This window comes from Canis lupus, chromosome 1 (genome assembly GCF_011100685.1).
Source record: "Canis lupus familiaris isolate Mischka breed German Shepherd chromosome 1, alternate assembly UU_Cfam_GSD_1.0, whole genome shotgun sequence".
Lineage (NCBI taxonomy): Eukaryota > Metazoa > Chordata > Mammalia > Carnivora > Canidae > Canis > Canis lupus.
The window spans coordinates 880500-897938 of record NC_049222.1 but is presented as its reverse complement, the minus strand read 5'-3'; the positions used below and the strand labels follow the sequence as shown (position 1 = coordinate 897938).

The window sequence follows — 17439 nt, the reverse complement described above, 5'->3', positions numbered from 1 at the left end:
AAGCAGGCTCCCTATGGGGGGAGCCTGGTGGGGGACTTGATCCTAGGACCCCGGGGTGACACCCTGAGCCAAAGGCAAACGCTCAACCACTGAGCCCCCCAGGCATCCCCTTCTGTGTTTATTCTTCCTGCTTCTGGCTTTATCTTCACAGCGCTCAGAAACCCTGCTGTCTTGTCGCCCAGCCTCTTCCCCTTCAGATCCCCAAGCATCCAGGCAGCGGTGGGCTCCCCCAGGGTCTGAGGAAGGGGTGCTGAGATCAGGGCTGGGGCAGGGCAGAGTGGGAGGTGACGAGCAAAGGGACCCAGAGCTCCTCCAAGAGCTTGGTGCTGGTGTCTCATGGTTGTTTCCCTAGGAGTGTGCATGCACTAATCCTACTGGCTCACTCCCAGATCTGTCACCATCCCATCTGCCCCTGATTACATTCCTGTCCAGCACCCGCTGCCCCTGCCTGCCCTGCTTTCACAGTAGGGTGCTCCCACCCCCAATCCACAGGCTCTTGTACATGTTTGGAAATTTCTTCACTCTGTGCAAGGAACTTTCCCATTTCTACCCAGAAAGGTAGTCCATCCATCTCCCCACACACACTCCCTCCCTCCCGTAGGGTACACTTGTTTTCATGCACATTGGTCCCTGAGGATATTTGGGCAGTTACACTGGGGCCCTGGCTTTGGCTGGTGTTGGTCGTCCTTGTCCAGCGTTTCCTGTTTCAGATTTAGGATGTGGGCACACAAGGCCGTAGGAACCCAGAGGAGAACGTGAAAGTACTTGCTTCAGAAACCAACCTCGTGTGTCCTAGTTACTGTCACGGTGATCAGTGATGAAGACAGATCCATCTAGTGATAGATTCAGGGAGAAGCTACCTACCCCCAGTGAGAACGCCAGAGGGGAGCGGCCTGTTCCCCGGCAGGCACAGGTGATATGGCTTGTATAGGTACAGGCAATGGGGCTCTTCCTAGTTTTTATCTCCCTCATCTGGAGTCAATATGCCAGAAAGTTTCGACTGTGCAAGTTATTTTAGCTGCCTTTTATTTACCTGTGGGAAACAGACTCAGGAGATACTAATTTTGGACACATGAACATGTTTTCCTGGGTAGTTGGAGCCATTAGCGACTAGGGGACTCAGCAGGGGCCGGCAGTCCTCCCAGGGTTATTTCCAGATCCAAGAAGAAATCGGTTTTGTTTTTTTTGTTTTTTGTTTTTTTTTTTAATTTTTATTTATTTATGATAGTCACAGAGAGAGAAAGAGAGAGAGGCAGAGACATAGGCAGAGGGAGAAGCAGGCTCCATGCACCGGGAGCCCGATGTGGGATTCGATCCCGGGTCTCCAGGATCGCGCCCTGGGCCAAAGGCAGGCGCCAAACCGCTGCGCCACCCAGGGATCCCAAGAAATCGGTTTTGAATTTTGAATGCTACCAGCCTGTCTGAATCCCAGAATTGTAGATAGAAATAGAATTTACAAGCCTGTGTGCGGTTAATAGAGCGTGCCTGCGTCTGTCCCATGGCGAACCCTCGCTAATGTTTCTGCTGACTCTGTATATTCTAATAGCATTCTTGGACTTGAGAGCACGTAGGTGCACTGCAGGAAACCATGGTTTATTTCCCACGGTGGAGATATATGGTCATGTCTCTTCCCCCCCATTACCTGAAAACCCTCAGCTGTGAAGCAGAAGTCTGCAGACTGGCTCACAGGCTTGTCACCTGTATTTGTAAATGTCCTGGGACACGACCATTTGTGTGCCAGCTTCCCAGAACGTGGACACAGCCCCCACACTCTAAACTCCACACTGTGGCTCCATAAGGAACATGTGCTGGTTCCTGCCTTAAGGAGTATCAGAGACAGTGGAGAAAGCTGAGTTATTTTAACATTGCTTTGTCTGGAAACTTTGAGAGTTTAAATATGAGCTAAACAAAGTCCCTCGGTGTCATTCCCATCTGTTTCTGTCTAATCCATAATCTGCTTGCTGCCTGGAAAAGATTGTCATGACTTCTAACAGATTATTTTCTTGCAAAATATGCTAGTTCGGGTATGTTTTTACTTCTAGAAATCTCTTTCCCTGTGGAGACTCAATGGTCTGCATCATTGATGATCGAGAAGATGTCTGGAAGTTTGCCCCCAATCTGATCACCGTGAAGAAATACGTCTACTTCCAGGGCATAGGAGACATCAACGCTCCCTCTGGGTCTCGGGAGTCCCAGGCAAGAAGGAAAGGTGGGTGAAGGCCTATTGCCCAGCAGCCCCTGTTGGCAGCTGCCATCAAAGGCTCACTTTGTTTCTGTTCCTTTGTATTTCAGTACTTACAGAGCTGCCTGTCTGTGTTCATGATAAAATAACGAAAAGCACAACGTTTGGTTCTCACTTGGGGTTTTCTTTTTAAATAGTATTGATCTAAGTGTTTTCCCAATTGAATAAAGATGAAAGAATTAGCTTAATTCATTATATTTGAATCCTCCCTGTCATACTGGTTTCTCTTAAAAGATAAGCAGGACATTGGGAATTTGGCCATTGTGATCCTTGGAAAGCGTGAGCTGTGGGGTGGAGCAGCTCCAGCAAGCTGGTGGTTGGCACTGTGCGTTGGCCCAGAGCCTACAGGGAGCCACACAGCTTAACCTATTGGACAAGTGTGAAGCCAGAGTCTGTCTGAAGAAAATGTAAAGTTTTGGTGTGAAGTGTTTCTGATGATCTTTAGTTTGTAGACACGATGTTTGAAGCCTACAGTGACTGCTGTAGTCACGAGGCCTCCCGCAGGGTGTCCACCCACAGCATGGGAGCCTAGAGCGTCCTGTACACATTTTAACCAGTTGTGAAAACCAAAACAGAGTGACCATCTGTGGCCAGAAACCTAAACATTTGCCTTCACAGCTGCAGTTTGCTGAGCCCAGGTCTAGAGACAAACACAGGGGATGGGAGAAGGGGGTTCATGTTGGATGTTATGTAACAGTCACCCTTTGTTTTGTGCACACCTGCAGTAAATCAGTCTTCAAGAGGTGCTGATGGCCCAGAACAAGCTCCGTCCATCAGGGAGATCGAGGAAGGACGGCAGGTTTCTGGGGTTGAGCAAAGTAATGGCCTTGGGAAGCCCATGAGGGAGCTCAATGGGGGCGCCTCTCCACGAGGGGACTGGCCCCTGCCTGGGCAGGAGGAGGAGAGAGGAGCCCGGCCCACCACCCGTGGCCCCTTGGCTGATGGCAAGGGGCCCCCCGCCTGTGCTCAGCAGCATGGTCGGACATTGCCGGAAAAGCGACCTGCTCAGGGCACGGCCAGTGGTGACCTGGACTTTGACCTCTCCAGCGACAGCGAATCAGACGCCCAGTCATCTGATGGTGAAAGCGGGGAGGGGAAAAGCCTGGAAAGGCCTCAAGGAGCACGAGATGCAGGAAAGGCGGCACAGCGGGGCGGCCCCTCTGGCCCAGGAGGGGAGAGGCCCACAGGAGTGAGTCCATGTGCAGAGTCAGCCCCAGATGCGCAGGAGGAGGGCGAGCGGGATGGCCTATGCGGGCTGGCCGGTGGCTCCGCGGACAGGAAGGAAGCCGAGACGGAGTCGCAGAACAGCGAGCAGTCGGGCATCACGGCGGGCGAGTCTCTGGACCAGAGCGTGGAGGAAGAGGAAGATGACGAGGACGACGGGGACGAGGACGACCACCTGGTCTACCTGGAGGAGATCCTTGCCCGAGTGCATTCCGACTACTATGCCAAATATGACCGGTACCTCCGTGGGGACAGCCAGGAAGCCCCCGACATAAGGAAGATCGTCCCAGAGCTCAAGAGCAGAGTGCTGGCAGACGTTGCCATAATATTTAGTGGGCTACACCCAACAAATTTTCCGATCGAGAAGACACGGGAGCATTACCATGCCACGGCCCTTGGAGCCAAGATCCTCACTCAGCTAGTGCTGGACCCTGACAACCCCGACAGGGCCACCCACCTGATCGCGGCACGTGCAGGTAAGTGCACCGGTGCCCCCACTCTCCTTCTTGCCTAGGTGGGGAGGACACAGAGAAGACCTCCCGGCAGGGTGGATCTGCACCACCTGACACGGCGGCTCTGAGAGGGCATGGCTACTTGTTCCACTTTTGCAGTTTTCATAAGCATCATCCTTGTGAGCGTCCCCTCATGATTATATGTTGGTGACGTTGTGACTTCTGTGTCTGCCTGTGTGGGGGTCTGTGTGGGCAAGTGCTGGGCGGGTGCTGTCCATGGGCATCACTCAGCATGGGCGCGGCACCTTTGGGTTTGTTGGTGTGCTGCTGCCGTGTGCTCTGTGTCGTCAGTCTCCTCCGCCTGGAGTCGGAGGTGCACATGGTTGGGTGCAGAGCAGGGTGGGGAGTTCGTGTTGGAGCCCAGATACCCAGGAGGTTGTCAGCTGAGCCTCTGACTTGGGGGCTGAGCATGAAGGTTCCAGCTGGAACCAGATACGTCCTAAATGGTTGAAGCTATGAAAGTAAGACTGAAGTCATTGCAGGAAAGCCCCTCCCCCCCCCGAAATCTTGGAATTTCAGCCAAGAAAACAGCCCCCTAGGAACTGGCAGATCGGGAACAAACACTTAAGACAGTATTGCTAGGAAAACAAAAAACTAAGCAATTACTGTTTTTAAGTGGTCCTCACAAGCAGTGGTGCGGTGTTTCCTAGACACAGCCCGTCCCTGGCTGCTCCCGGCCCTTCTCCTCCCAGGCATGCACCTGCCGAGCCAGGCCTTCCAGGACACTGCCTCCTCACCCTGATCCCACGTGTATCACGTCCCACGTGCCTTTTGCATAAAGGAACAAATAGAAGCTTCATGTTGGTGTGAAATGTGGGCAGACTCTCACTGGAAGACAGATGCAAGCTTGTGGCAACACTCAGGCAATTCCACATGTGCTGAGCCTGGGGCACAGGGAAGGAGTGGCCAGGCTCACCCCTCTACCTGTGGCTTCGGACCCCGGCCTGGGTGCCCAGCCCCTTGTCCTCCCCTCTGCCCAGTCCCACCACTGACAGTGCCAGTAGCTGGCCTGACCTTTGCCCCCCTGCTCACAGCACAGTGCAGTCTACACTTGCAGTAGGTGGGACAGGGGTCCTCACCAGCTGTTAAAGAGTCTTTCCAAGGACATAGACATGTGCACACCAGGGGCACACCCAGGCCTCACTCCCATCCTCTGCTCGGCCTGCTTATAGCCCAGCCTGAGGGTGCCTCCTGCCTGGGCTCCACTGTGGCCACCGTCCTTTCAGGAGTCAGCTGGCTGTAACAGTGTGGTAACCAGGTGACCTTGGCAGATGGGGCTAGGTGGGGCCCTGAGCATCCAGCAGAGAAACCAAGACAGGATGCACCGGGAGAGGCACCTGTGCAGCATTCTGAGCCCACAGCAGTGACGGAGCCTTTGCACATGCTGAGCATGTAGTCATGGGGAAGACGTCCCAAGCAGTTGTTTGCAGGGCACAGGCCATGGGAATTGCCCACAGAAATGGACGGGCGACTGCTGGTTGGTGTGCTGTGGTTGTCAGATCCCTGCCCTCCCCGTGGCCTTCCATCAGATCTCGACCCCGCCCCCCCCCCCCCCCCCCCCCCGCCCCATGACACCATGAAGTCTCCAGTTTCAGGCAGGGTTCAGAGCCCGACTCAACAGTTCACAGCTGCCACATGCCTGTGGCCCAGGCTGGAGTGATGGAGGTCATTTCTCTGCAGGCACAGAGAAGGTGCGCCAGGCCCAGGAGTGTGGGCAGCTGCATGTGGTCAACCCCGACTGGCTATGGAGCTGCCTGGAGCGCTGGGACAGGGTGGAGGAGCAGCTCTTCCCTCTCAGGGACGACTATGGCCGAGCGCAGAGGTGAGCACCTCGCCTGCTACCTGCCTTCCCATTACCATGGCTACTCCCACCCCCAGACTGTCCCAAAACGTTGTCACCCCCATCTCAGTTGCTTTTTTTCCCAGTTATGCCAAATGGGCTTAGCAGCAAGGCTTGGCTTGCCTGCATTTCCTTCCTGGCCTAGAGCAGCATCAGGAACGATGTTGAGGCTTTGTGGGGTGCTGGTGGCCGGGAGACAGTGACCAGAGCGAGGGGTGCTCAGAGCCTAAGAGGTCAAGGTGGAGCTATGGGAAAGGCCCGCTCTGTGTGTTTGCGGGGAGAGCTGCCTGTTTTTTCGGGAACAGCTTCAGAAAACTCTTCCTGTTATCAGAGTTTGGACCTTGTATTCAGGGTTAAGATTCCGAAGCAGAGAGGCAGTGATCGCAGACTCGGGCTGAGGTTCCAGGATGGGCATGCAGCAGTCTGCTCTCTTGATCTGCAGCCCTTCAGCTGGGCCTGAGCCTGTTCCACACTTTCTCACAGCTCTTGTTCTGGTCCCACAGAGAAGACGGCCCAGCAGCCTTTCCTGACAGGCAGGGTGCACTTCCCACTGCCTTGTTCCACCCGACGCCCGTCCACCCCAGGACCCAACCAGGGCCGGAAGTTCGCATCTATGACGCCAATACGGGCAAGCTCATCCGGAAAGGTGCTGTGGGCCCTGGGCCCCCTGGCTCCCTGGCGGTGCACACGGAGCACTCCTCCTTCAGGTACATGCGCCTGCGAGTTGTCATGCAGCAGAGGGGTGCCCACGAGCGCTTCACGCTGCCATGGTCACTGAGAGCAGACCAGAGGCTATGATGGCGGGACATGAAGTTGGGGCTGGCCTTACCCACTTAGGTGTCGGGCCTCTTGCACATTCTGTGCTGTCTTGGTCCCCAACACTGGAACAGGTAGGGCTGGGCTCCAGCCTGAGAGATGTTCTGCATGTGCCAGGCATGCTCACGTGCTCATACTTCCCCATTGCTGTCTCTGAGGAGGCACTTGGTGTGTAGATGGGTGCACACACACCCCAGGAAGAGGAGGAGCCAGCTGGGCCACTCCTGGCACCCCGTCCACTTCTGGCCCAGATCAGACTGAGGGAGGGCCTGGCAGTGGCTGCTTGGAAACAGGAACATGAGAGAGAGAGAGCCCTCGCTGGGTCAGTCCTGCCTTCTACCCTCTTACTCTGAAGACGTGTAGACGTTTATTACAGGACACGTTCTCTATGTTATGAATGTTCATTTTTATTGCTGAAATGTTGTGTAAGATGGTGAGCTTACCCCAGTTCTGAGCACACTGTGTTTAAAGGGAGCCCGTGGATGGGCAGGGTGGCAAAGTGCTGCCCCAGGGACCCACAGGGACATGCGCATCTCCAGGCTCTGGGGAGTGAGGTGTTGGACCAGGTCAATGGAGGCAGCAGGCCAAGGGAGCCACTCCCATGAGGTCTGGGTGGGCACTGGGCCCAAGTGGAGGCAAGGTCACAATTAATGGAGGTTGTAGAGGTGGTTCTGACAAAGTATGTGTCAGGGGCTGTTACACAGGTATCTGGCACCAATTCGCCGGAGGCTGCCACGGCAGTGTGAGGAACCTATAGCCCTGGAGCTGTTGGGGATGGACAGCTGGCTTCTCTGGGCTCTTGGTGGCCAGGGCAGCATGAGGGGAGCCTCGCCCCAACCCAGCACCTGGGATGCTATCCAGATAGAGGCAGATGTGAACAGATGCTCCGGGGGAGAGAGCTGGGCAGGAACGGGGAGGCCAGAACAGCTGGCAGACCGCTCCTAGGCAGTGACCTCAGTGCTGACCGTCAGGCACAGGACATGGGCACTCAGTCTGCTTGAGTGTAGATGTTTGCCTACCCCCTTAACCTATGCCCCTCAGAGCGCACCCCTGAAGTGTGGCTGTGGCACATGGCACACCTTTTATTGGACTCGTTCTCCTAGGCTCGGCTTGGGTGGAGTGAAGCCAGGCTGGGGCTTGGGACAGAGTCCCAGAGAAGTGGGCAGGGCCTTTCGAGTAACTGCTCAATGATGTGGGACAGGCAAATGGGGGAGAGGTAGAGGGTTTCAGCAGAGGCTTGTAGCCTCAACAGAAGCATGTTCCAGAACTGAAAAATCCCAATCTAAGATTAACTGGAAGACAGTAGAAAATGTGCAGACGGGCAGCCCGGTTGGCTCAGTGGTTTAGTGCAGCCTTCAGCCCGGGGCATGATCCTGGAGACCTGGGATCGAGTCCCACATCGGGCTCCCTGCATGGAGTCTGCTTCTTCTTCCTTTGCCTGTGTCTCTGCCTGTCTCTCTCTCTCTCTCTATCATGAATAAATAAATAAAATCTTTTAAAAAAAAAAAAACCGTGCAGTCTGGAAACAGAAATGAGGAGGAGCTGGGACCAGTACGCAGTCCCAGGGCGGGGGCAGATCAATGTGGGTACTTCATCTCTGGAATTTCTCCAAAACAGAAACAGATCCTCAGGTCCCATAACCTGTGATACAGGCTGGATAGTAGAAAACTAGGTGAGCGCATGGTAGTTAGGTTTTTAAAAAAACAAGGAGAAGGGGCATCTAACTGGCTCAGTAGAACATGCAACTCGATCTCAGATTATGAATTTGATCTTGATGTTGAGTGCAGAGATGACCTAAAAACAACTAAAGAATTAAAAAAAAAGAGAGAGAAAACCTGTTTTGTACATATAGCGTGAGAATATACATTTTATGTTATTAACTGGTAATATTAATGCTGATGTTAACAAAGCACAATTACAATACTTTTAGGTATTAGATGCTACTATGTGATACAAGCCAAGTTTATATCCCAAATGTATTTACACGTAGCAGAAGGATGATAGGTTGTTTTAATTGCTAGAAGTACAGCAGGGTTATGACCTTTGAAGAGGGCACAATCACCTGAGTAAGAAAGAGTAGGCTGTTGAGACCTCTCAGGCCGTGGACAGAGGTGAACATTAAGAGGCAGCAGCAGGTGCCATGTGGACGGCGTGCGTGCACGGGAAGGTGGGCAGTGTCTGGGTCCCCTGGCAGGATGTGAGCCATGGAGGAGGTGGAGGGGGTGATGGCGACAAGAGGGAAGAGGGTCACCGCAGGCCAGGTGAGAGTTGACTTCTCAGGTGCTGGCAGGTGCACGGGGACAGCTGCTTGAGAAAGCCCTTGTAGCTACAGACGGTTCAGGCCAGGGTGCGCAGAGATGAGGTGCTGAGCCAGGCAGAGGCTGGGAGTATGGCTTGCCGTTCCCGTGGTGCTGGTGAAGTGGGCCACGTGTCCCTCCTGCTGGAAGAGCTGGTTTGTGCAGCTTGTCCTATGCTGAGCCTAGGCAAGCTCGGCTCCATTGGTGGTGTCCTGGGCGGAGCCTCTGTGACACTGACGGGGGATGACACTGCCGGGGGATGACACTGCCTGGGGATGGGCTGGTGGGAGCCCTGGTGGCCTGCAGGGATGCTGCCCGGTTCCTCCTGAGTCGTGGCTCCTGCTTGTACAAGACGCTCGTGGGATGCTGGGAAGAGGTGCTGTTGTGGGCGGGAGGTGGACATCTGGACCCCTGGCTTGAGGGGCGCTGTGGTGACCTCCTTCCTCACTTCATGGTTCTTGTGGAGAAGTGTTTATACAGTTGGGGTGAGGGGAGCATCCCAAGGAGGGTCCCCTGGTTTCTTGTCGTCTCACATGGACAGCGCTGTGACCCTCTATGTGGGGGTCCCCAAGGCCAGGCTCAGCCAAGGCAGCCGAGCCATGAAGGGTAGCAAGGGGTGCTATGCTGTCCCTGTACCCTGGGTGGATGGATGGTGGCCCCAGGTCAGGTTTAGGGGGACCATGGACTGTGGGACAGGGGTCAGGGGCTGCAGTGAATCTGGGGCTTCTGACTCAGGTACTGGGTCTGATGGCCCAGCCATCCTCCGTAAGTCATCGTGGGGCAGACAGCCCTCCCTCATGTCTGTGCTCATCGACTAGAGTTGGCAGCCCACCCAAGGCCACCGTGCCATGCTCATGGCCCAGACAGCCTGAGAGGGAAGCGGTGCTGCGGTTTATGACATGGGCTTCCGTCACGGGGACTAGATCCTCCTCTGTGAGGCTCTGTGCTGCTGTCGTGACCATCATGTGGTTCGGATTCTCTCTGTGCGTGAAGCTGTGCGTTAAAACCCCAGCATGCTCAGAGCACTAAAGTCAGCTTACAGTCACCTTATGTCACCGAAAGCCATCACAAAATCAGTGCTGTGCAGACGTTTATGTGAGCGATTCCTGCTTTTGAGGCTCTGCTTTTTTTTACTACTGAAAGTTAGATCACCAATCTTTGAGTTAATTCTCTTAAGCATAAAGAACAAACATCTGGAATGTTTAGAACTTGGGTTCAAAGATGCTCCAGGCTTGCCTGGAGTAAGTGGCAGTAGGTCAGGAGTTTGTACAGTGCGGAGGGGAGAAGTAGTCTGGAAACACTTGCAGTGGTAGGCTCCCTGGAACACAGCTGAGTGCTGCCCTTACATAGAACACTCACAGCAGATTACCACCTCTTTGCTCAGAAATGTGTATGATTATTGTGAATAGTGGCACGGCGGCTTGAGAAAACAGAATAACAAGCTTTTCAGCTCCGTCTTTTTGGAGGAAATCACACACTTGCATGGTAGTTTATTTGGAGGTGGCTCTGATGCAATTTTTGTTGTTTGTTTGTTTGTTTGTTTGTTTGTTTGTTGTGAGCTTAGAAGTATGATTTCCACCAAAATACTCATTGACTTGTTGCCAGGCTGCATAGGCATACAGAGGATGTTAGCACCGTCGATGAACTCAGGCTAGTGGTTATCCCGTCAGGGCCATCTGAGGCTCATTCCAAATAACCCGCCACTGTGATGGTAGGCGTCATCTCCTTCCTGACTTGTGTGTAGGAAACTCTCTGTTCTAAAACTAGCGAAAGAAATGACCCATGTATGCAAAAGGGGCGGCCCCTGTCCCCGCAGCAGTCCAGGACTGAGAGAAAAGAGGACAGGGCCTGGGGCACACTCTTATGGGTGCCTGAATAGGCGGAAAGACCCCCTGCAATTCATCATTGCGGCAGAGTAAGGGCCCCCTTTCTGTTTGGAGTGAGAGCTCCTATTTATTTGATTTCATGTTGTACCCTGCACCCGTGTCCCTAATCCACCTGTCCACATGCCGCCACCCAGGCACCTCCAGGCCACCTCTGTTTGCACCATCAGCCCTCACAGATGTGAGGTGTCCACACTGGTATGTCCTGGGAACCGCAGGCTGCAAGGTCTGTGCCAGCTGCCCCTTGAGGCTCTGGTCCCCCTGCTCCTGCATGCCGAGGGCTGCAGTAAGTAGAGCCTGGCGGTGCTGGCACAGCCCCATTCTGACCCCGGAACCCTGGGTAGGCCCCATTGTGACAGGGTGCCTGGGGCAGAGAGCACTGATGCCCTTCGTGTGCTTGTCTGACTTAAGAGGCCCAGAGAACCGTGAGTGTCTGTCTTTCTGACTTTGGTGTTTCTCGTTCTGGGCGGGGGTGCTGGCTCCCTGGGGGCTGTCCCGGTGCTTGCACGAGGGCACTTCTCTGTGAGAGAAGGAAGAGAGGGGAACCACACACCTCACCCACTTGGGGGGTAAAGCTGGGAGGGACAGGACCAGGCCCAAACCTCGGGCTTCACCATGCAGTGACCTCAGGATGGTCCTGGTCCTGGTCCTGGTCCTGGTCCGGGGGTGGGCAGTGGAGCATCCAGGACCCCGGGGAGGCACAGGAACTCACCACACTGTCAGCCTGAGCTTGCTTCCCCGCAAGGACAGAGTTCAGGATTCTGATTCTTTACCTCATGGTTACTATATGCCATTAGCTGTGAATGTTTGTGCGTTTTTTTAATTACGAGTTCTATTTTGAGGTTGCAGGCAGATGTGAGCAGTCGGAGAGAGATCCCGTGTGCCCTTCCCCCAGGTTGCTGGGCCATAGCAGTGTGCAGACCTGCAGGCCAGCCTCCCCACCAGGGGTTCGGGGACACAGAATCACCCCCTCCTGGCCCCTCCTGGCCTTCGGTCAGTGCCCTGCTCACAGGCTTTTGTAGTCCGTGGCCGCCACTCAGCCCACTGCTGGCCCTCTGTCTGCAGTTCCACCTCCCACGGCCGAGCAGCGTTGTGCCAGGGGAACCCCCAGAGGACACCTGGGTGTGGCCTGCCATGGGCCAACACAGACATAGGCCTGCCGCTGCGTGCACTTGTGCAGTCCAGTGCCCAGTGGTGGGACCACTGTATGCAGGGTGTGGGCCTGATTTTGTAACAGACCCCCTTTCTCTGCACCCCCGCAGCGAAGTGTCTTGCGTATCTCTGCCGTTTCCAAGCTGGATGTTTGGTGGAGTTTGACGTTTTTTATGTAGGTGCTGTTTCTTTGTGGATCGTGTGGCTGGAAGGTACTTTCTTATTCTATAGCTTTCCATCATCATTACAGAGTTGGGCAAAGCAAAAGTGTTTGATTTTGATGAATTAGGTTCTGCTTAGCAGTTTCGTTGAATACGCATTTGGCGTCAAGTCTGAAGTCTTTGTGTGCTCCTAGATCCTAGCGGTTTCCTCTCATGTCTTGTTCTAAAAGCTTCATAGCTTTTACATTTTATATTTAAGGCCATGATCCATTCTGAGTTTTCACACAAGGTGTGAGAGTTTTGGGTTGGAGGTGGGTTCTGCCCCACCCTGTTTGCTGAAAAGGCATCTCGGTCCATCACTTCGGTGCCCGAGTCAGGTGTCACGGGTACGTACATCTGTGCGGGTCAGTTCTGGGTTCCCGTCTGTTCCCTTGATCTAAAAACATTTTTGTCTTTTCTTGATTTTAAGGTGAAAACATTGCATTTTTCACTTTCAATAGGATGTTGGCTCTAGGTTTTCTCTTGATGCTCTTTACCAAGTTGGAGGAGTTTCCCCCTCTTCCTGATTTTTGGGAAGTTTGTATCCTGACTGGGTATTAAATTTCTCAGATGCTTTATCTGTAGTGATATCAGTTGGTGTTTCCTCTTTGGCCTGTCACTGAAATTTTACTTCTCTTGTAGGTCAAGGAACCTTTTTCTCACAGTTTTCAAGGCTTTTGTCCTTGTCTTGAAGAATAAACTTGATGACGTGTCCTAGCGTGGGTTTGGGGGTATATCATTTTTGGTTTCACCCAACATTTTGAATCAGAAAGTTGAATGTCTTTCACCACATTTAGGACATTTGTAGCCCTAGTTCTGTGAGGACTTTTCCTGTTTCTCCTCCTGGGATCGGGGACGCAAATATCGAATCCTGTCCTCTCATGTGTTCAGAAAGCACGTTCTTCTTCCCTTTCCAGTCTCCCTTTTCCCCGTTGTTCAGGTGGAGCAATTCTTGTCACGCCCCACGTTCTCTGTCCTCTCCATTATGAAGTTGAGCCCATCCCACCTGTTTTTTTCAAATTGAGGCTATGAAAATGTTTTCCGTTCTGAAGCTTCTGCTTGGCTCTTCGTAGCTTCTGTTTCTTCTTCTTCTTCTTCCTTTTTTTTTTTTTTTTTTTTTTAAGATTTTATTTATTCGTTCATGAGAGAGACAGAGACATAGGCAGAGGGAGAAGCAGGCTCCAATGCAGGGAGCCCAATGCAGGACTTGATCCTGGGACCCCAGGATCATGCCCCGGGCAGAAGGCAGGTACTAAACTGCCAAGCCACCCAGGGATCCCCAATAGCTTCTGCTTTTTCACTGGGTTTTCTTACCTATGTCACATGTGCTTGCAGTCCTTGTGTAGGCATGCTTCACCATCGCGTTGGATCCCAGAGTGGCCATTCCCCACCGCCCTTCTCATTTAGCCGGGGGCCTTCCTGGTTTTCGGTAGGACGCGTGATTTTCCATTGAAGCCCGACGTCTTCACATCACATGGTGAGAGTCGGGGCCTTATTCCCACCGGGTGCTGGGCTTCTCTGAGGTGGACACACCGTGGCCCATTCGCGCACGGGGAGATGTCCACGTCTACACTCAGCCTCCGTTGGCACCTGTATGGGTGTCACTGCTGCTGCCAGGCCGTGGGGGCTCCGGCTGCCCCCCGGGGTCACCGCCGACGTGGGGGAGGGATGTCCATGTTACCACGGGGTGAAGGTGAACATCTGACTCACACCTCCCAGCCTGTAGCGGGGCCTCATTACTGCAGGTGAGGTGCTTGTCTGGGCCCCACCTGCCATGGTCTCCCAAGGACTCTGCCTGGGGGACATAGCTTGTGGTGGTGGCCTACAGCAGAGCACTGACTGGAGAGAGCAGGCTGCCCTTGGGGCTCCATGTCTGCCTGTTAGTGTTCTGTGTTACCCACTCCTCTTCCTGCCCTCCCTCTTCTGTCAGTCCTCTGTGTTTCTCTGGGTCTCAGAGTGAGCCCCCAAGGCCCCCCTGCCTGCCTGGGATGGTTGTCAACTTTGGGATTCAGAGTAGACAGTGAATCTCTTTGTGGTTTACTTCCTCTTGGAGGGATGGTCCCGTTTGGAGGAGCTGCGCAAGCAGCCTGGTGTCGGGGCAGGGGCTCTTGCCCTGGGGGTTTGCTGCCCCAGAGTCCCCCTGCCGAATGCGGGAACTGGGAGCCGAACCATCTGGGACCTCCGTCATGCCATTCACAGTAACAATAAGCTGTTATGTGTTAACACAGTAACACAGCTTTAATGAAATAGCTTGTTTGCCAAGTGGACAAGCAGTCAAGGAGAAGAGCGGCTTGTTCTGCGATTGTGGCTCTGGCTGCTGCCTCTGCCCCTTGGTGGAAACAAGAAGAAATTCTGTGGCCTCCAGTGTGCTGTGTCATTGGTGAAGGGACATAGGGGCCCTCGATATGGTGGCTGATGCAGCGTTCTGTGAGATGAAGCCGCCCCTAGGGGTTCCCTGTCCGCACGTTTCAGGTTGTGGTTAGAACTGAGCCCACTTTTCTGAAGGAAGACTGACATCCTTGTTCTTCAGGAACCTGCTGTTTTCCCACATCGGGGCCGCCGGTCAGCGGGTGTAGTGGTGTCCCTGCGGAGCACAGGGTGCTGGTCCCTCACAGATGTCAGGGAAGGTGTCACTTTGACAGAGGGTACACAGCTGCTAGCACGGCTGCTGCTCTTCACTTTTGGAGTTTGGACATAAAACCCCCATGTTTTCTCAGAATCCTGAGGTTTTCGTGCATCAGCATCCATGTCTCAGGGAGGGTGCTAGTGGCCGACCACGACCGTGGGGCCAGAGGTGTGGGGCAGACTCCGAGCCCAGCAAGCCACTGCGGGGGACAGCTGCTCGGGGTGGACGCAGAGGCCATGTGCGTGGAGGGCGCCCCGCCTGGGACAGGCCCCAGGGCAGAGCACTATGATAACGCTCGCCGGTTTGTCGTGTTAATGTTTGACCATTTCCCAGAACTGTGCGCATGCCATCCTGAGAGGTACCCCCTGCCTCCGGCGGACAGCTGGCTGGCTTCAGCCCTGGGCACCTTCTCTTGGTTCCGCAGAGCACAGACAGAAAGGTTTGTTGGCCTTGTTTTACAAGTCTTACAGCTTTCGGGATGCCCGGGTAGTTCAGCAGTGAAGTGTCTGCCTTTGGCTCGGGGCGTGATCCCGAAGTTCCAGGATGGAGTCCCACGTCAGGCTCCCTACATGGGGCCTGCTTCTCCCTCTGCCTGTGTCTCTGCATCCCTCTGTCTCTCTTTCTGTCTCTCATGTTATTCAAGAATATTCATAAATAAAATCTTTAAAAAAGTCTTACGGCTTTCTAGGAAATTGTTCGTTAGCGCTTCACTTTTTGCCCTTGGTTATAAAACTAAGGGACCCAGTGCAGCGGTGCTATGCCAGCAGGAGAAGGTAGGTGTTCGCTACCAGGGGCAAGGTTGCGGCGATACCAAGCCTCTGCTCTGAGCAGGCGCGTGTGCTGCTGTCGACCACGGTGGCTCCTATAACTAAAATGCTGTGTTTGTGTATGTTTGTGTGCCTGCTCCAAGAGTCAGGAGTCCATCAAAGTGACTTTCCTCATGTGGGACCTATGACGTTCATTTCAGAGTGGTTCAGCCGCCGCGGCAGATGCTTGCGCAAGAGCTGCCAGATAGCCGACCTGGAGAGCAGCCCGGCCCCAGTGGACGGAAGCGACAGCCCAGCATGTCAGAGACAATGCCGCTGTACACGCTGTGTAAGGAGGACTTAGAGAGTATGGACAAAGAGGTGAGGCCCGCGGGCGCCAGCGCGCCGGGGGCAGGGCGGCGACCGTACTCACGCACCGCCCTTGGTGTCCCAGGGACGCTTCCACCAAGACATGCGGCGGCCTTGAGTGATGCGTCGGGGCATCGGCAGCGCTGGAAAGCCCAACCGCGACTCGCCAGTGGGGCCGACGGCCAAGACCTCGTTTCCGTCATTGGCGAGGGTCCGGCCTCGGGCGGGTGGGGCCAGGGCTGCCGGCGGCCTGTGCTGCCCAGTGGGACACCCTCAACGGCCGCCCACCCAAGTCACGGCCGGCAGCCCACTGTAGGATCTTAGCTCCTCCACTAAATAGTTTTAGGGCTCATCAGTGGGGTTTTGTTTCTTCATATGCTTAGTGGTGAGAATAAGGATAATGAGGCCCTGGATTTTCTTTGAGAACCAAATCACACAGAGCTGCAGATATTTTTGTAAGTCAGCCTGTTGTCTGTCTCCGAGTCACCTTCAGAGATGACAGCAGCTCACATGTTAGCCTGTCCCAAGTCCCTCATGCCCTGCCTAGGTCAGCGCCCCTGACAAAGAGGTCCTCCCTGTGGGGCTCTCCGTTGGTTCACCGGGGGTTAGTGCAGAAAACCACCTCATGCATCCAAGCGAATATGGCACCTCCTGGGCACTCCCAGCCAGCCTCTGCCTGGGACAGAAGCTGTGCACTGGCTGGTGCCATGGCGGCCTTGCTTTCTGCTCCAGCACCACGCTCCATGTCCACCGCCACCGCTGGGAGGACGCATACAGAGCAGAACACGTTGCGGTCTATTTTCAGCAGCAGCAGGAAAACGTCAGTGGTTATCCTCAGCACAAACTTAACCAGCAAGATGCGCATTGACCTTATGACAGTCAAACCCTGTTTGCAGATGGGCTTGGGTTCCTTTCTGTGCCATTTTTTTAACATCTCGCAAGTATGTGTGCTGGTTTTTGTTTCATAAAAATGTTTTCTCCAAAAACATTTCCACAGGGCTACTTCTTTCTGTCTGAGGAAGTGGCTGGCCCCACAGGGCCCAGGGAGGAGGGCTGCCTGCACCTGCCTCCCTGCCCTCCTGCCCATCTTGCAGACACACATTCCAGTGTGTCAGGTGGCAACCCTGATTTTGTTACTTGTTCCACGTCAGAGGGTTTTGGAATCTGTGAACTAAAAGCATTAAATGCAACTTTTCATCACTCTGAGGAATAAAAATAAGCCTTCAAGCCTTCCATCTGGCTCCTCGACCACAAGAGGTATGGAAGGCCAGAGCAGCCTTAGACTGTGGATCTGGCGAGCGCTGTGCTGTGCTGTCAGTGGTGCAAGAATAGAGGTCCGGGTCCTGTCAGCCCTACCAGGGAGGCCACTGACACTGGTGTCCTGGCCAGTGGCAGCAGCCGCCAACCCTCCACCCCAGCCCCTCCTCCTAGATTCCTGGTTCTTGGGAAGCATGGTGGGCCACAGACTACAGGGTTTAAAATTGGAAGCTGAGAGGCAGGGACGCAAACACGCATGGCCTCACACATGTATT

The 17439-nt window shown here is 54.2% G+C and overlaps 1 protein-coding gene and 1 long non-coding RNA gene across 7 annotated transcripts in view; both read left to right on the top strand.

Moving 5' to 3' along the window:
- CTDP1 (CTD phosphatase subunit 1) overlaps positions 1–17439 on the top strand; it is a 59039-nt gene that overhangs the window by 17554 nt on the left and 24046 nt on the right. For 5 of the 6 annotated variants that reach the window (XM_038525720.1, XM_038525717.1, XM_038525719.1 and 2 more), the window contains exons 7-11: positions 2043–2209; positions 2968–3942; positions 5659–5800; positions 6322–6525; positions 15760–15919. In XM_038525720.1, coding sequence (XP_038381648.1) covers positions 2043–2209; positions 2968–3942; positions 5659–5800; positions 6322–6525; positions 15760–15919 — 1648 coding nt within the window. The remainder of the gene's footprint in view (positions 1–2042; positions 2210–2967; positions 3943–5658; positions 5801–6321; positions 6526–15759; positions 15920–17439) is intronic. The other variant, XM_038525721.1, reaches the window with a different exon arrangement.
- LOC119870433 lies at positions 10682–15732 on the top strand. The gene is made up of 3 exons (XR_005353263.1): positions 10682–11239; positions 13502–13643; positions 15217–15732. It is a non-coding gene; the product is annotated as an uncharacterized LOC119870433 (long non-coding RNA).